Genomic DNA, 16,861 nt, shown 5'->3' on the forward strand with positions numbered 1-16,861 from the left:
CCCGATCTAGATTTCTGAACAGAGGTGGCCGAGGCCTCATGGTACTGTACTGGATGCCCTTTGAAACTTAAAACATTGCCAGGGCAGTGTTGAAGTACACATCCATAGCACATGCCCTCTACCCCTTGTCTGTTTCTCAGGGAGGAGCAACCAGGAATTTTAAATATAAATGTACATTCTCTGACATCAATTTTTTGAGGTCAAGCCAGTACAATATCTGTCTTTCCAGAAGAACTATTACCAAAGTAATAATGCAATTTTGTATCAGAAATGCCTTTTAAAAATGTTTTAGTGAAAACATTTAAAATATTCATTCTATTTTATTTTCAGATGTTGGGCTTAACATACTAGCAACAAAAATATACTTGGCACAGCATAGTATAAGCTTATTCAGTGAGGGAGTTCCTGACTCAGAGCTGCGCTGGGATGATTGATTATTCGGCATGTACTGATGTGGGTGTATCTTCTTCTGCTCTCTCCTGGTAGGCCACTTTTCAAATCACAGGGCGAACTTCCACCATTAGGAAATAATTCATGACACCACTGACAAATATTGCGATGTCTATTGCTATAATACAACTAAATGCATTCGCATTGAGGAAATTCTCTCTTGTCACAGTTGAACATTTTAGGGGCAATTAATGTTATCTTTAAATATAACTGTTTTAAAGTTTTAAAAAGGCTTTGCAGTCAGGTGATTTTTCTTATAATTACTGCTGTGTTTCAATTTTATAAGAAAAATAAAAGTGAATTATTTCTGACAGTATTTTTCATCTGTTTCTAAGTAAAGTGAATGAGTTTTATGCTTAGCCTTTGCTTATTAGAACAACAGAACCCTCTCTAAAACTGGCAGAAGATGCCATTTATTTTCTTTCCTTGTGGCTCAGACATTAATCCTCATTTGTTAAGTGATAGCATCAGTAGGTAAAGATGTAGGTTTTCACATTTATAAGAAAGGTTGGCTGCTTCTCTCCTGATCTAACAGATGCCTCTCACTAGGTCTGTAATGAGAGGAAAATAGGATCTTTCCCTTCTCAATTTTCCCTCCTTGCTGCCATCTGAGAGATTCTGGGCATGTGAACTTGTCTGACTTAAGCCCTGACTGTTGTGGGTGTTTTTTAATATCGGGACTTGCTGAAGGCGAGTCCGGGCAAGGTCTTACCGCAGAGCTGGGAAGATAAGCCAGAACTTTATAGAGTTTAACCTTCATTCCTATGAACACTCTTTAGCTTAAACCTGCTCTTTCCCATAGGAGCCTGGAGCGCAGAGCCAAGCTTCCTGCCTAGCCAACTGGCTTTCTCCACGGTGCTATTATCATTGTTCTGTTCAGGATTACACAGAAGCATTCTGTGTTCTCAGGAAATGGCACGTTCTCAGAAAGCCAATCCCATCTGGCCTCCTTTTCTTGCATCTGAACCCAGAGCTCGCACCGTCAGCAAAGCAGCCATCTTCCGCTTCAGGACAAGTTTGGTTTGGGGTATTCCCAGGGCTAGTTAAGACATTAGAGGCCCCAAGACCTGAAAATATTGTCATTGTCTGTCTGTAGTAACAGGTAATTTCAACAACAACATCTGTAGTAGCAGAAGCAATAATATTTTTTACTATTAACAAGTATATATTTATTGACTATTATGTACGAGGCACGATTTTAAGTATTGTATGTGGATGAACTCATTTAATGCAACAACCTTCTGAGTTGTTACTGTTATTATTCTGAGTTTCCAAATGAGGAAACTGAGGCACAGAAAGGTTAGGTAACTTGCTCAAGGTCACATAGCTGGTAAGTGGGTAGTCAGGATTTGAACTCAAGTAGACTTATAGCGTCAGCTTCTGTGAGATCAGCCAGTATTCTACGTTAAACAGCACCATTAAACAGGGAAACTCAAAACTTCTGCGTATGACATTGAATAGCTTCTTTCTTGGTTTTCTAATCACCAGTTTTATAGGACATAGTTGAGAGTAACAATCTTACTTTAATTTGGTGCCAGAACCTTAACTGCTGTATGTGCCTTTTGGATGATCTGGAGCTATGCAGGTCCTCTCCAGTCTTTGGTCGGTTGGGCTACCAGTCTTTGTTAGAATCCCACCCTCTCCTTTGATCTTCACAGGGCCAGAGCCTGCCCTATTTATCAGGAGGAGACGTTTCCTCTTTCACCAGGAAGGGGGAGGAGAAGGGGACAGTGCTTCACTAAGGTGTGGAAATGCAGCTAGAAGGCTGCTGTGTTTGTCTCCTCAGATGGAAGGACCTAGGGGCTGTAGCACCTGAAATCCTGGCCCCACTATCAGCTCTCCACATGACTGTAGGCAGCCACTTAACCTCTCTGTGTGAGGGATAATGAAATAATGCTTTGATCTTTGCAGAGAAGAAAAGCTTTATATAAATAGGTCCACTCTTTCTTGGTACCTCTTAAATTCCTGGGGAGGCTGACAGGTCTCCTAAAATTCCAGCTTAGTTACAAGGCCACGTATGTTCCTTAAGCCTGGACTCCCAAGTTTTCAATCACAAAATTGGGTCTAGTTTTGTGAGGTGCCTAAAAGCAAAAATACCCCTAAGACTTTTTATAGAGCCTTTTGTCTCAAGTGCCCCAAGCACTCTAACAATAGATATTCCATGAAAAATAAAAAGTCCTATACATTATTTAAAGCCTGTGCATTTTGAAACCAAACTGTACCTGAGTGTCTGCTGGAGCTCTGTTTCTGTTCTTGTAGGCTGTTATTCGTAGTGACTTGGGGTAAAGCCTTCAAATATATATAAATATATATTAGTGGATTCAAAGCAGGATTCCTTCCTACCCACCTCCAAGGTTTGCCTAACGCCACACCTGAGCCACAGTTCATGTTCCCTCAGTGCCATGTAGTCAAGGAGAAACTCATTTATGCACCTTCAGGTGTGGAAGACCGAGATGGCCTGGGAGAATTTTTTTTAAGGAATATTTGCATTTTTAAATTGCAAGTTCAGAAGAAGAAATTCAAAGTGATTGAAATTATTAGGCAGGGAAGACGTAACCACTGGTCATACCTCTTCACTGCTGTGCAGAGAGTTACATCTTATTGACCTGTACAGAAGCCACCACCAAAGAGAAGGAAAAAGGGATCTACATTTCCCACACATGTTGTATTGGGTGGACATGATTCCACTCATTTTTATGAGGGAGGCAGGGCTGTCATCATTTTACAGATGGCAAATCCAAAGTTCAAAGAAGTCAGGTCGTTTCCCTGTGGCTCTACAACTAGGAAATAGCAAAACCAAGACCTAGTTCAATGTCCTTATGCTACACTGGAAATTAGGAAAACTGTACTTGTGAGCCACTTGGATTTACCTCTTTATGGAGCCGGAGAGCCCCATCATCACCACTCTATTCAGTTGAGTTGAAATAGCACTTATCAAGTATCTATTATGTGCCAGGTGACCCAAGACGAACATGGCATGACATCTGTCTTGGAGAGGATTACCAGATCTTGTTTAAGTGATAAAATATCTTCTGAAAGGGCAAACTTGCTGAGGTACAGTAGATGTAGGTGTAAGTATAATTTAATGTAATATGATTAATGATACATAACTTGTTGGGAAATAATGTTTTCAATGGGTTATCTTAATCCTTGTTCAAGAACTCCATGAGATAGGGACCCATATAATCTCCATTCTAAAAGATGAGCAAACAGTCCATCTGTGCTGTCCAATGTGGTAGAGACATGGCTATTTAAATTTATTAATTAAAATTAAATAACTATAAATTTAGTTCCTCAGTAGTGCTAGCCACATTTCAAGTAGCTACCATACTGGACCATGCAGATAAAGAATATTTCCAGCACTGCAGAAAGTCCTATTGCACAGAACTGCTCTAAGTCATTTGCCTATGCAGGAATGTGGGAAATGGACTTGGGTCTGACTTCAGAGTATATACTTTCAACCATTATGTTATACTGTGTCCTTAATATTTAGTGAAATTTGGGGAGGGGGCAGAGAAAGAATTCAAAATTCCTTATTTTTTCAAGGAATAAGAAATATCTGAGATGATGGGGGAACTCAAGACATATCAATAGTTTCCCTTGCAACCCTTTTATGGTACGTGTGAGAGCTGCAAACTGTGTCTCTCACTGGATCAGGAAAGTTAGTACTTGCTGTTTGCCCTTTTATGGAACCATAAGGTGGCTTTCTAAGAGTTATTCTAGGATTATGTCTTATTTACTTTTAAGCCTCACTTCCGAGCATAGTACTTGGTACATAACAGGCATACAATAAATGCTTCTTGAACAAAATTTCAAAAAAGATAACTATAATATCTTCTGTCGGTCTCAAAAGAATTGTGGTGAAGAAGAGTAACATTGGTGGCCTTTCTGATGATTCCTAGGGGGAAAAAAGTAAAGATTTCCTCTAGAGCAATATCCAAGTGCTCAGCTTCACAGAAAGAGGGCCACGTATCTATTTATCTATACTGCAATAGGGATAGAAGAGGGAGTGATCATAAGGGCTGCCTAAAATTTTATCTGGGCCAGATTTTACAGTATTCTATTTTAAATCTAAACCAAAGGAATTCCGTATTTGGCTCCAAGGAGATCACTGAAGGAAAATTGCCTCGATACCAAATGAAGTCCTGTTATCATCTCCTCGGTGCAGTAAAAACAAACCAAGTCACCCCCTTTTCAATGTGTCCCAGGGTGTTATCCCAGATTACTTGCACTCACCCACCAAATGTTGTGTGAAAGCTGAAAAAGATACCCAATTTTGCCTCCCAGCTCATCCTCCCGCACCATTTCACCAGTGCAAACTCCTCACCCCGCCCACTCATCTTGCTTTCCTTCCCTTCATGATTTAGCTAAAGCGTTGGCTTCTGTGTCATTTAGAACAAACAAAAACTATAGAAATATGGTTTAAAAGACAGATGCACTGATTTGGGATGGGAAGCAAATGTTGGACGCTGGCTCACTGCGTCCTAAAGGCTTTAATTTACAGCAGAAATAAAAAGGAGTTGTTCAACACGTAGAGTGAGGAGTCAGCTTTGAAAACTGATAAGAGGAGAAAAATGCCAGACTCATTTTGAATGTGAACTTAACAACCAGGACCCTTATTTCCCCGTAGCAAGATGATCGCAACTTTCTTAGAATGATTTAAGAATTCCCCTGAGGCACTTTGCCCAGGCCCCTTTGTGGGCCCATTTCAGCAGGCTTTAGAATCCTCCTAACAGGGCTTATCAGAGAAGATTCCAATTTAGAGCAGCAAAAGTTTAGAGTCCGATATCAGCTCTAGCTTTTCTTTTTCCTTTTTTTTTTTTCAAAAGGAGACATGATGTTTTACAGTGTTAACAGTTTTGAAAGGTCCTACATTTCCAGTGAACAGAGCGCTTTTGTGAAAAGCCTTCTGAAAAGCATTATTCAGGCGAAAATGCATCAAAGGGATGTGAGTTAAAAAGAGAAAAGTTTGCCGATGTAAAGATTGGAGGCAGCATGTGCTGACAGGTGCAATTATAGCCAAATAATTGAATCTTTTTAGAGAGATCTGTTGTGATAAGGCAATAGTTGTGGACTCACCTTGGAACCCTGTTCATAATTAGATACTCAGGGGTCCGGCTGTGGACGATACAACCAATGGAGGGATCGTGAACTATGTTATATGCAGGACAGAATCACTGTTGTACTTTGTAAAATAGGGCGAAATGGCATGATTTCAGCCCAACGGAACCTAATTAATGCAACGGTTGGAGACAAAGCTCAGCCTTTTCCCTCAGACTCCCAATAGTCTGGAACATTTTTCAGCCTCTAAAAATCATAGTCAATCCAAGCTTCTAGATCCTTTGGTGTCAAAGAAACTAAAAAAAATGTCAATTTTTCAAAGCTAAGTAATTGCTTTTATTAGTAACATTAAAAATCTCTTTGTTGTTTGCTTGAAGAGTTTCTGGACACTTCTGTTACCTTTGTCTACACTGCACATCTAAGCCAAAGACTGGGATAGGGAATGATCTGGTGTTAATTTCTGAGAATGTTGCACCAAAGTCATGAAAGACAATAAGCTTGTTTCTGGTCTTGAAATATGGGTGTGCAGAGCCTTGGCTCAATGAGAAGTGGACTTGCTATCCATATTGTCCATGCTGCATGCACACTTGCTCAGGAATCTGAGCTGCAGGTCTTTCTCAGGGTCTCTGTGTGGACACAGAGCTGAGAAGAAGACACAGACTACTGAGATACAACACAAATCATTTCTACTTATCACAGGGCAGAGGGCATACCTCACGCTCCATTAGTAATTCTGTTAGACATCTTGCTTCAGGCTTTCCTTTTTAAGGAAATAGTGTATTCTGCCATATTGTGTGATTTCTTTCTGTCAGATTTATTTCTTTTATCCTCTTCTCCATATAGTTGGATTACCTTGTCATTGCAATGCGATTAAAGGTTCTTAAGGTGGCTGAGAATTATAGGTTTCTGATAATGACACCTTAACTTAAAATCTAGGCGTTAGTTCCTTTTTTATTATAGGGAATTGACTCCTTAATGTCTTTGGATCTTAGTGTTTTCCTTCTTTTTTCCTTTGTAGTTGCCAACTTTTCACTTTTGCTTCTATCTTCATGTTTTTGAATTCCATTAGTACCTAGGTAGATAGAAGACTGTCCTCTGCAGCAGCCTTCTCGCAGTACCTGTCCCATACTAAGCATTCAATATGCATTGGTCACAATAATCACTATTTTAGTTTCTGCTTACCTTGTTTGTTTATGTCACCTTCAGTACTTCCCCACAGTTTGACATCTGGTCTAGTTTTGGAATTATTATTGTCATCTTTTCTGCCTGGATAGGGAGGGGTGCTTTAGTATTTACATTATAGGCTACAATGGAATTACTCAGATTTATCCATGGTGGGCCACTCAATCCTAATTCCAACACCAGTGCAGACTGCATGGCCTTTTATTAATTTTTTTTAATGCTTATTTTTGAGAGAGAGAGAGAGAGAAAGAGAGAGAAATAGAGTGCAAGCTAGGGAGGGGCAGAAAGAGAGGGAGACACAGAATCCAAAACAGGCTCCAGGCTCTGAGCTGTCAGCACAGAGCCAGAAGTGGGGCACGAACCCACAGACCCCGAGATCATGACCTGAGCCGAAGTCAGATGCCCAACCGATTGAACCATCCAGGTGCCCCTGCATGGCCTTTTAAAAAACTGATCACAGGAGCACGTCTATAGGGTCCACTCCCAGCATAGAACTTTTAGACCTTTAACTGAATCAAATGCACGTGAAGAAGTGATTAGCTACCTAGTGAACTATCTTTCACCACCTTTCATTGTTCCTCAGTATTATGATGTCATTTCAGTGGAATTAAATTTGAGCAGCTCAAGATTACATAATCACATTGAGTGTTAGTTTCATGTCCTTGCTGCTTGAAGCCTGCTAGTAGAGCTCTAGAGCATCATCTGTTCTGACAGCAGGTCTCCACCTTGGCTGTGCCTTCTTAGCACCTTCAGCGCCTTTAGAATAATGCAGATACTCTGGTCTATCCCAGAGAGTCTGACTGAATTGGTTTTAGGTAGGACTCAGTCATGGATATTCTTAAAAATTCTCCTCAAGGAATGGAGGGCCACTGGGTGGCAGGAAAAGAGATTCACAACATACTGACTACATTTGCACTTGTGCTAACCAACTTGGTTAAGCTCTCTCCCAACCATGTAAGCTGTGCCCCCTCACCCATCCCTTCTCGTTTACTCCACATCTTCCAGTTAAAACAACAGAGCGGAAAGAGGACAGCTGTTTAAGTTGGAGGAATTTGATTTCAAATCTTGTCTGTCTTTTATTGAGATTGTGACCTTGGAAAGATAGTTAAATTTACATGAATTTTAGTTTCCCCGTTTATCAAATGGGAATAATAAGTCTTCTTTGTAAGTATAGATAAATTAATATGATACAAGAGCATTTAGTACAGTACCCAACACATAATAGGAGCTCAGAATATGTTAGCTTTCTTTTCTCCCTTCTCTTTTTAATTTCTTTATAGGTCAAATGAAGGGCTCAGATAATATTTGAATTCTCCTTATTCCCTAGAATCCAATGAGTCTGATTCTCTGCCTTAAATAATATGAGTGGAGAGTAACTGCCATGTATTCTTTTCCACAAATCCAGTTCTGTGTAAAAAGAAAGCTATCGGCACACAGCTGACAGGGAATAAATTGGGAATTTCTTTTAGTATCCCATCTACACATTCTCCTTTGGCTACCCTTTCAACCTGATGTATCTGTGAAGTGGCTAGCCAAGGCTGGGGATGTGGTTTGAGTTGTGGGAACAAGATTTTTTGACTGAGTAATGCCATCTGTTTTATATGGGCATCAGTCTTGTACCCTTGACCACCATTCACTTGCTTCAACCATGTAACCACCCAATGTACTTTATACTTATGATAATAGTGGTAGCACCTGGCATTTATATTTTAGCACCTATTGAAAGTGATACACTTCAGAGGAGGCCAGGTGAAGTCAGGAAACATCTTTCAAAGACTACCTGGCTAATTACTTTTCATCAAGAAAATAAAGTATTGCAGCTTCTCGATCCATTCCCAGAGAGTCATAGGAGAATTCATTCTAATATAGCTTGGTATCAGGGAACAGTGTGTGATTCGTGGCAATGACTCAGGAAGGCATCTGCCTTGCTTCACTGTGACACATACTTGCCTTTGCCTGATCATTTGGCTCCAAATGGAAGCTCAGGCAAATGAGAACAGACCTAAGCTTCTATTATTACCTAGTTCAGGCTGCCCAAAGCAGAGGACTGGGAAGGTTTTCCAACGTGCAGGCTCAAGGGAGTTGCCTGTGTTATAGGCAGATAAGTTGTTTATGGGAAAAGTCACTTTGATGATGACAATATAATCCCTCTGCTGTTTTCTGCTGTCCGCAAAGTGTAACATGGCAGGCAGTGCAACTTAAGTGTTAAAAGCAACAGTTTAGAAATCACCACAAGCTGGATTAAAATTTTGGCTTTATCCTTACAGCAAACTTTGTCTGTGAAGGGCCAGCTAGTAAATATTTTAGGCTTCATGGGCCATCTGGTCTCAGTCACAACTACTCAACTCTGCCGTTCTAGTCTAAAGGAGCCACAGACAATACATAAATGAATGGGCATGGCTGTGTTTCAATTAAACTTTATTACGAAAACACGGAGTGGGCTAGATTGGCCTGCGACTGTAGGTTGCCCATCCCTGCTCTATAGGCTTTTGCACTAAGAAGTTACTTTAATTCTCTAACTTTCCCTTGAGGGTTAAAAGAGACAGTATTTGTCATAAAACACTTCCCATGTGGTTGGCATATGGCAAGCACTTGAAAATAGTAGTTGCTATCAACTTATTAAAAATATCGTATATCACACAATTTAAGATGCCATGAATTGTGAGGTGTGGCTGGATTTCAGAGATGTTAAAAGGTGATAAAAACTCTTAGAACTGATGAAATTTGGTAATGGTAATTGATCATAGTAACAAGGTTCTATTTAGGATTTTAAGTCTTGTTCTACCAGTGACAGTTTGGACTTCCTGTATAACATATTTTTATGATGTTTTTCTTGTCAGAGACACATGTCATGAACTCCTGGGACATGTTCCACTACTCGCAGATCCTAAGTTTGCTCAGTTTTCACAAGAAATAGGCCTGGCATCTCTGGGAGCATCAGATGAAGATGTTCAGAAACTAGCCACCGTGAGTTCATTTTCAATGAAAAAAACTGTTCTATTTATATCCATTTGTAAGGTAAACAAAGCTTAAGAGTCATTCATGATGATTACAAGGCAAATATTATGGAGAAGGCATGGTGACTTCAGTGATTACTGCGTTGTGTTCCTTTGAAGTACAATGTGTTCTTAGCTCATCAGCCATTAAGATGTTTATATTTTATCCTTCTTGTTCAAGGAGTGGCTAGAGAGTAAATATTTTAGGCTCGCAGCTCATAAGGTCTCTGTCACAACTACTCAGTTAAGTCACTGTGATGCAAAAGTAGCCAGAGGCAGTATGTAAATGAATGAATGGTGGCTGTGTTCCAATAAAACTTTATTTATAAAAGCTGGCAGTGGGCCACGTTTGGCTTGTGTGCTGAAATTCGTTGACTTCTGTTCTAGTTCAATGTTTTTTTTCCTAGAAACATTAGGAATACTAAAAGTTATGCATTTATGAAAAAGTAGGGTTGTACTTGAGGTTATCACTGATTAGTGAATATGGGTGTGGTCAGACACAATTTGAGACAGCCATGAGAAGCTTAGGCGAAACAATTATTATAAGTACAAAACCAGAGAAAGATTTAATAGTTACTATGTTCTCAACAAGGTTTTTTTCTCAAAACAAGCAATATGAGAGGAAAAATGTCATGTTGGTGGCTTCCTTTAAGATGCAAATCTAGCAAGCATATCTACCTTACCTTAACCCCATTTCAAAGAGACCAGGGTAAGAAAGAACAACTTTAGTACACTCACTTACACAGGGGCCAGTCCATTTGCCTAAATGAACAAAGCTATCAGAGGAATTAAAAATGGAAGCTTAAGTTGTGTGTATTTGCTATAGATACACATTGATGTCACATCAGGCATGTAGGGATATTCTTCACTCCTACCAGGAAATACATGCTCTAGATTTCTTTTCTTTTCAAAAAAGTTTTTTGTTTTGAGAGAGAGAGAGAGAGAGTGAGAGAGAGAGAGAGAGAGAGAGAGAGAGAGAAGCACGTGTGTGTGAGCAAGCACAGGAGGAACAGAGGGAGAAACAATCTTACATTTTTTTTAACCTGTATTTATTTTTGAGAGAGAGACACACACAGAGTGCGAGTAGGGGAGGAACAGAGAGAGAGGGAAACACAGAATCCAAAGCAGGCTTCAGGCTCTGAGCTGTCAGCACAGAGCCCAACGCAGAGCCCACAAATTGTGAGATCATGACCTGAGCCTAAGTTGGACACTTAACCTACCGAGCCACCCAGGCACCCCACGAGAGAATCTTAAGCAGGCTCCACACTGAGCACGGAGCCCGACGCCAGGCTGTTACTCATGACTGTGAGATCATGACCTGAGCTGAAATCAAGAATTGGACGTTTAACTGACCGAGCCATCCAGGCGCCCCTCCTACATTTCTTAAGACAACTGGCCCTTTCAGTTCATCTTTTGTTTCCTAGTTTTCATAGAGATATAAGAAATGAGAAATGTTTTTCTAATATAAGAGAAGCAGCAGTGCAAAAGCCATGCTGTTAGTGTCAATGTAGAGATGAATAATTAGTGGGGTCAATGGGGGCTTCAGTAAACCCATTAGAGCCTACTGCCGAAGGCAGGTCCTCAGTTTTCACTGGCAGCTGCCAGACAGGAGTGCAGGCTTTGTGTTGCCAGTTCTCCAAATTTTTGAGAGAGACTGGAAATCTAGATTTCTAAATGAATTTAAATGATTTTAAGATTTTGGCTCATAAAAAACATTGTGAGCTGAGGAAAATATATTTGTAGACAGAATCAGGATCTTAACTTCCAATTTGCAACCTCTGCCCTAGGGAATGTATCTCATGTATATTGGCTATCTATTACTGCATAACAAATAACTCCAAAACTTAGTGGCTTGAAACAGCGAACATTTGTCATCTCATAGTTGGTGTTTGGGAATTCGGGAGCATCTTAGCCGAGTGGTTCTGGCTCAAGGACGCTCCTGTGGTTGCTGTCAAGATGTGGGCTGGGCCTGCAGTTATGTGAAGATTTGGGAATCTTCTGCCAAGAGAGTTCACTCATGTGGCTATTGGCAAGTCACTTTCTCTAGAGCAAGTAATGGGGGAGGGGGAGGAGGAGAAAGAGATCGATGTAGGGAGGAAGTTGTAATGACTTCTCTGACTTGATCACATGTTGCTCATGTCAGCCATATTATGTTCGTTAGAAGGGACTCACTCCAGCCCACGTTGAAGGGGAAGGAGATTAGCCTCCACTTTTGGAAGAAAGGAGTGTCAGAGTGTTTGTAGACATGTTTTAAAACCACCACACCACTGAGTTCTGTTATTTAATTCTCAAACCTTGGCTCTGTCTTTAAACTCCACATTTTAGAACTTTTTCCGTGCCTGGAAGATTTCCCTTGAAATTTTCCTGGTTTCAGCCTTTAACCCCCTATAACTTGTACTCTTCATCAGGGATGAATGTACTCCTTATTTGTCTGACTCTGAACAATCACAAATCGGGATTCAACTCTGCCAGGCTCTGTGTGTGTCCAAAGAGAGGACGGGAAGGAATAAGGTAGGGCTGCATGGATGTGAATGTAGGTAGATCCTAGTGAGTGATCTTATTTCTTTTTTAAAAGCAGTAACAAAAAAGTAGGTTTGTTGGCCTTTATTTTTACACTCCATAAAGTGATAATTAATTAAGTCCATCGTTCAAACTAGCATTCACCAAGAATATAACACGGTCCTCACCTTTGGGAAATTTGTAGCCTGTATAGGTAAAACTAAGATTTTTCAGAGGAGAGAAAGTTTGTACTGGGTCCCGAAAGATGAAAAAGTCAGCCAAGTTGCAAAGGGGGAAAGGGGGGGGGGACCTGAGGGACAGTTTCAGCCAGAATAAGAAATCTCTCTGATTTGGGGACCCAGCAGGGAATGCCTGCTCACCAGATTGCAGGGCCATGCTGAAAACAAGGATTGCCTTTTGTATTAGATATCTATCACTACTGTTAACAAATTACATATGACTTAAAACAACACAAATTTGTTATCTTACAGTTTCATTAAGCTTAGAAGTTTGACACAATTCTCACTGAGCTAAAATTAAAGTGTTGGGATGCCTGGGTGGCTCAGGTGGTTAGGCGACCAACTCTTGATTTTGGCTCAGCTCATGATCTCACGGTTCATGGGATCAAGCCCTGTGTTGGCTGACAGCACAGAGCCTGCTTGGGATTCTCTCTTTTTCCCTCTCTCTGCCCCTCCCCCATGCTTTTGCTTGCTCTCTCAAAAAATAAGTAAACATTAAAGAAAATAAAATTAAGGTGTCAACAGTGTTGTGCTCCTCTCTGGAGGCCCCAGGGGAGAATCTGTTTCTTTGCTTTTTCGAGTATCTAGAGGTTGCTTCCATTCCTTGGCTCATGGACCTCTTCCTTTGTCTTCAAAGCCAGCAACGTTGCAACTCTCTGATCTTTCTGCCATTGCCACATCTCTCTTCACTGACTGAAGCTGGGAAAGTTGTTTTGTTTTTAACGACTTATGTGATTAGATTGGGCCCTGCTGAATAATTCACAATAATTTCACCATTTCATGGTCCATATTCTTAATGATATCTGCAAATGTAATACTTTCTAGGGATTAGGGCAGGACATCTTTGGGGGGAGCATTATTTTTTGTTTCTATGCTTACATTTGCAAGGAAAAAAATGAATACTTGAATACTTGTATCTTGAAACCTATTATACTAGGACCAGTAAATTTATAGGATGAATATGTTTTCTTTTGGAACTTACATTCCTTAGCATGATTCTAATACCCTTGGCTATGATTGCCTTAGGTCCAACAGCTAAAAATGCTTCCGTCTGTTAGAGATCATTGGGTCATTAATCATGTTTCTCTCTCTCATTTTTTCATTGCCTTTTTCCTGGAATATACATGTACTTCTGCAAAAGCCAATCAATAGTTAGTCTTTAAATGGCTAAAGAATCCTAGGTACCATGAGGTAGGAATAAGAAAAAGACAAAAAGGTATACTTGCATCAAGGAGCTTTTGACCTTTCATCCACAAAAGTATGAAAATCCAGAGTCAGTGTGAGCTTTTATTAATATAGGTGAGAAGGTATGCAGAAGAAGTGGATTTAAGGTGAAGCTTCCAAATGCATTTGAGTTCTGAATTCAGTGGTGGAGACTGGGGTTCAGAACTGGGAGCAGAGGCCAGCAGTTTCATTTCTTCTTCTTTTCAAAAAACATTTTTATTTAAATCCAAGTGAGTTGACATGTAGTGTAGTAATGGTTTCAGGAGTAGAATTTAGTGATTCATCACTTATATACAACACCCAGTGCTTATCACAAGTGCCCTCCTTAGTGCCCATCACCCATCTAACCCATACCCCCTACCTCCCCTCTAGCAACCCTCAGTTTATTCTCTGTATTTAAGAGTCTCTTATGATTTGCCTCCCTTTCTGTTTTTATTTTTCTTTCCCTTCCCCTATGTTCATCTGTTGTGTTTCTTAAATTTCACATAAGACAGGTTCATTTCTATGTAGGAAGTAGCTGGTGACAGGTTAAGGAGGATCAAGTGTCCCCCAAGGGAGCCAAGAATCCTGCCTGGAATCTTGCAGTAGCTTTGACAGTTAAAAACAAAACAAAACAAAACAAAACAAAACAAAACAAGACAAAACCCAAGAGAGTAAAACTTGCAAAAGATTTTAACACAAAGATTTTGAACCTCTTCTAAATGCAGTGGAGAGTTGGTGGGGTGGGGGGAGTGGAGGGGGGAACTCACCATGGTTTTGTCTGATCTACTCATTTCTCTTTTTCTCATATTGCATGTGCCCCCACCCCAGCTCCCTTTGATTTCCTGCCTCTCACAAGCCTTGTGATTCCAGTTCCTTCCAGCTTTATAGACTCTACCCATCTACTCCGAAAAGTGTTTCACAGGGGCACTCAGTTGGTTGAACATCTGACCCTTGATCTTGGCTCAGGTCATGATTTCTCCATTCGTGAGATCGAGCCCCATGTCAGGCTCTGCACTGGCAGTGTGGAGCCTACTTGGGATTCGCTCTCTCCCCCTCTCTCTCTGCCCCTCCCCCCTCAAAATAAATAAATATAAACATTTAATAAACATTTAAGAAAAAAGAAAATAAAAGTGTTTTGCAGACCAAAGAGAAATTTGGAAAGCTTTTCCTGCGTGCTGTGTGGAGTGTGGGGGAGAGACTCACAGTGTGAGGAGGCTAGGGAGAGAGATTTTCCCTGAAATGCTCCTAAAACTGTTGTTGACTTTAGAAACCATAACACATCTCTCAGTCAGAAACAAAGTGAATGGGAAACTGTTGGAAGGTGGTTTTGAAAGAAAGAACAGATTCTGGCCAGGCCATTTCAAAGTAACCCCTGGAATACATAACCTATTGGATAACGTGCATATTAATGACTCTCAAGCCATATACTGTAGCTAAAAGCCCAATTTAATGACCCAGTTGCAAAGACTAAGAGATTAAGGGCTGACTACGGCCTCACTGGGAGGTGTAAAAAGTCCAGTGGTAGGGGGAATAGTGTTGGTTGGGAGGCCTCTTAACTGTCCAGATGAGAAATGGACATGTTATTAGCTGATTTCCTCAAAGTTGTTCCCATTAAGTCCCCTGAAGATGTACTGGAGTAAAATGAGAGATGAGATGTACCAAAGGAGAAAAATCCATAGAGAGGACAAATGGAAAACCACAGAAATCACTATTTATGCAGCACAATGAGACAGGCCATATTATTCTTTTACTCTAGGTGAGATTTATATTATTAATGACTGTTTATATAGTGCCTGCTTTTCCTTGTTTAGTGAATTTAAGCACTTAGGAAATAGGGAGTAAAAGCAGACACTTAATAACTTTCTGTGATGTGCTGTCAACAAATCCATCCAAGGAAGAAAACAACGTCCAGTAGGACTAATTGGCCACCACTAAATTCTGTTTCATCCAAAGCTGCTTTTGAACTTCTGGGTCTGATTTCAGAGGGACCAGGCTATTTGCCTATAGCGATATTGCTTCTTCTTGCTATATTTCTACATGATATTTATTTTGACATTTTAATAATGCTTAGCTTTGAGAATGAAGCTATCTCTGCTGTTTATGTAGCCAGTGGTTTCTATGCTCTGAGAACCATTTAAATGAAACTCTTTTGTATCTGAAGAAATTGATGATGATGCTTGGTAAATGTATTTCAAATGCATTGTTATACATGTAAATAATTTGCCCTCTGGTGGATAATGAATAAGGCCACTGGTTTTGGCAGCTGCACTCTTTTTATACTCATCATAGCTGTCCGGGGTCTGTGCATGATAGATATGCAAAAATATTCCCAGTAAGGGCTGCTTGGAGTGTGCTATGATTTTGAGACAAGCCATTTCCCACCGTAGTGCTGGCTTAAGTGGATTTAATAGATTAGTGTCTTCTTTAAGGGTTGTAAACTTAAATGCCTTCAGGGGCCAGATAGGTAGCAAACATGTGTGAAACAGCCTGATATACGATAATAAGGAGTGTAGGAGCCTGTGGAGAACTGGAGAATGCACATTACATCTAAAGGCCTTCATATCCAGAAATTAAAATAAAACAAAATGTTCTTTGGCTACAAACCATGTCTGCAAGCTGAAACAGAACTCGGCTCTCAGTCCCCAGCCCTTGTATCTGAGGTTAGAGTACATGTTAGACCTACCGTCATTCTTGAGGGACCAACCCATGCTCGGTTCATCTCTTGTCATAGTGGATGTTCTTAATTACGGTTTGCTGACTATTTTTCCTAAGAAAATAGTGTTCTCTAGAGGGAAGTATCCTATCGCTGTTGAGAGATGACTGGTTTTGAATTAAACTGCAAACAGTTACAAGCATGATTGCCATGCATGTGGGCTGAGCACATGTCAAAAGTTTAACTAATTAATGAGGGAAAAGCAGGATGATAAATGCAGCTCAAGGAAGAATTTGCAAGACTGAGACCATATCGTCCCTGAAAGAAAGAACCTGGAATAAGGTGCAAAGTCGTTTGTGTTCTATGGGCAAAAACTACATAACCTTGAGGTTGTCTTTTCTCCCAGGCAGAAATCATTTGCGTGTCTAGTGGACAAAAATAACTTACGATTTATCTATCTTCACAAGTTACCATCTAACTTCACAACGTCTGGGCCCTAATGAGTAGTAAATAGGAAGTCGGGAAAGCTTATGTTCCCTAGATTAATGCTGCTCAAACCATAATGTATATAAAAT

The 16,861-nt window shown here is 40.3% G+C and overlaps 1 protein-coding gene across 2 annotated transcripts in view; it reads left to right on the forward strand.

Moving 5' to 3' along the window:
• The window catches only part of TPH2 (tryptophan hydroxylase 2), a 103,411-nt gene that overhangs the window by 54,600 nt on the left and 31,950 nt on the right, over positions 1–16,861 (forward strand). For both annotated transcript variants that reach the window (XM_042944641.1, XM_042944642.1), the window contains exon 8: positions 9,534–9,660. In XM_042944641.1, coding sequence (XP_042800575.1) covers positions 9,534–9,660 — 127 coding nt within the window. The remainder of the gene's footprint in view (positions 1–9,533; positions 9,661–16,861) is intronic.

This window comes from Panthera leo, chromosome B4 (genome assembly GCF_018350215.1).
Source record: "Panthera leo isolate Ple1 chromosome B4, P.leo_Ple1_pat1.1, whole genome shotgun sequence".
Classification (NCBI taxonomy): Eukaryota; Metazoa; Chordata; class Mammalia; order Carnivora; family Felidae; genus Panthera; species Panthera leo.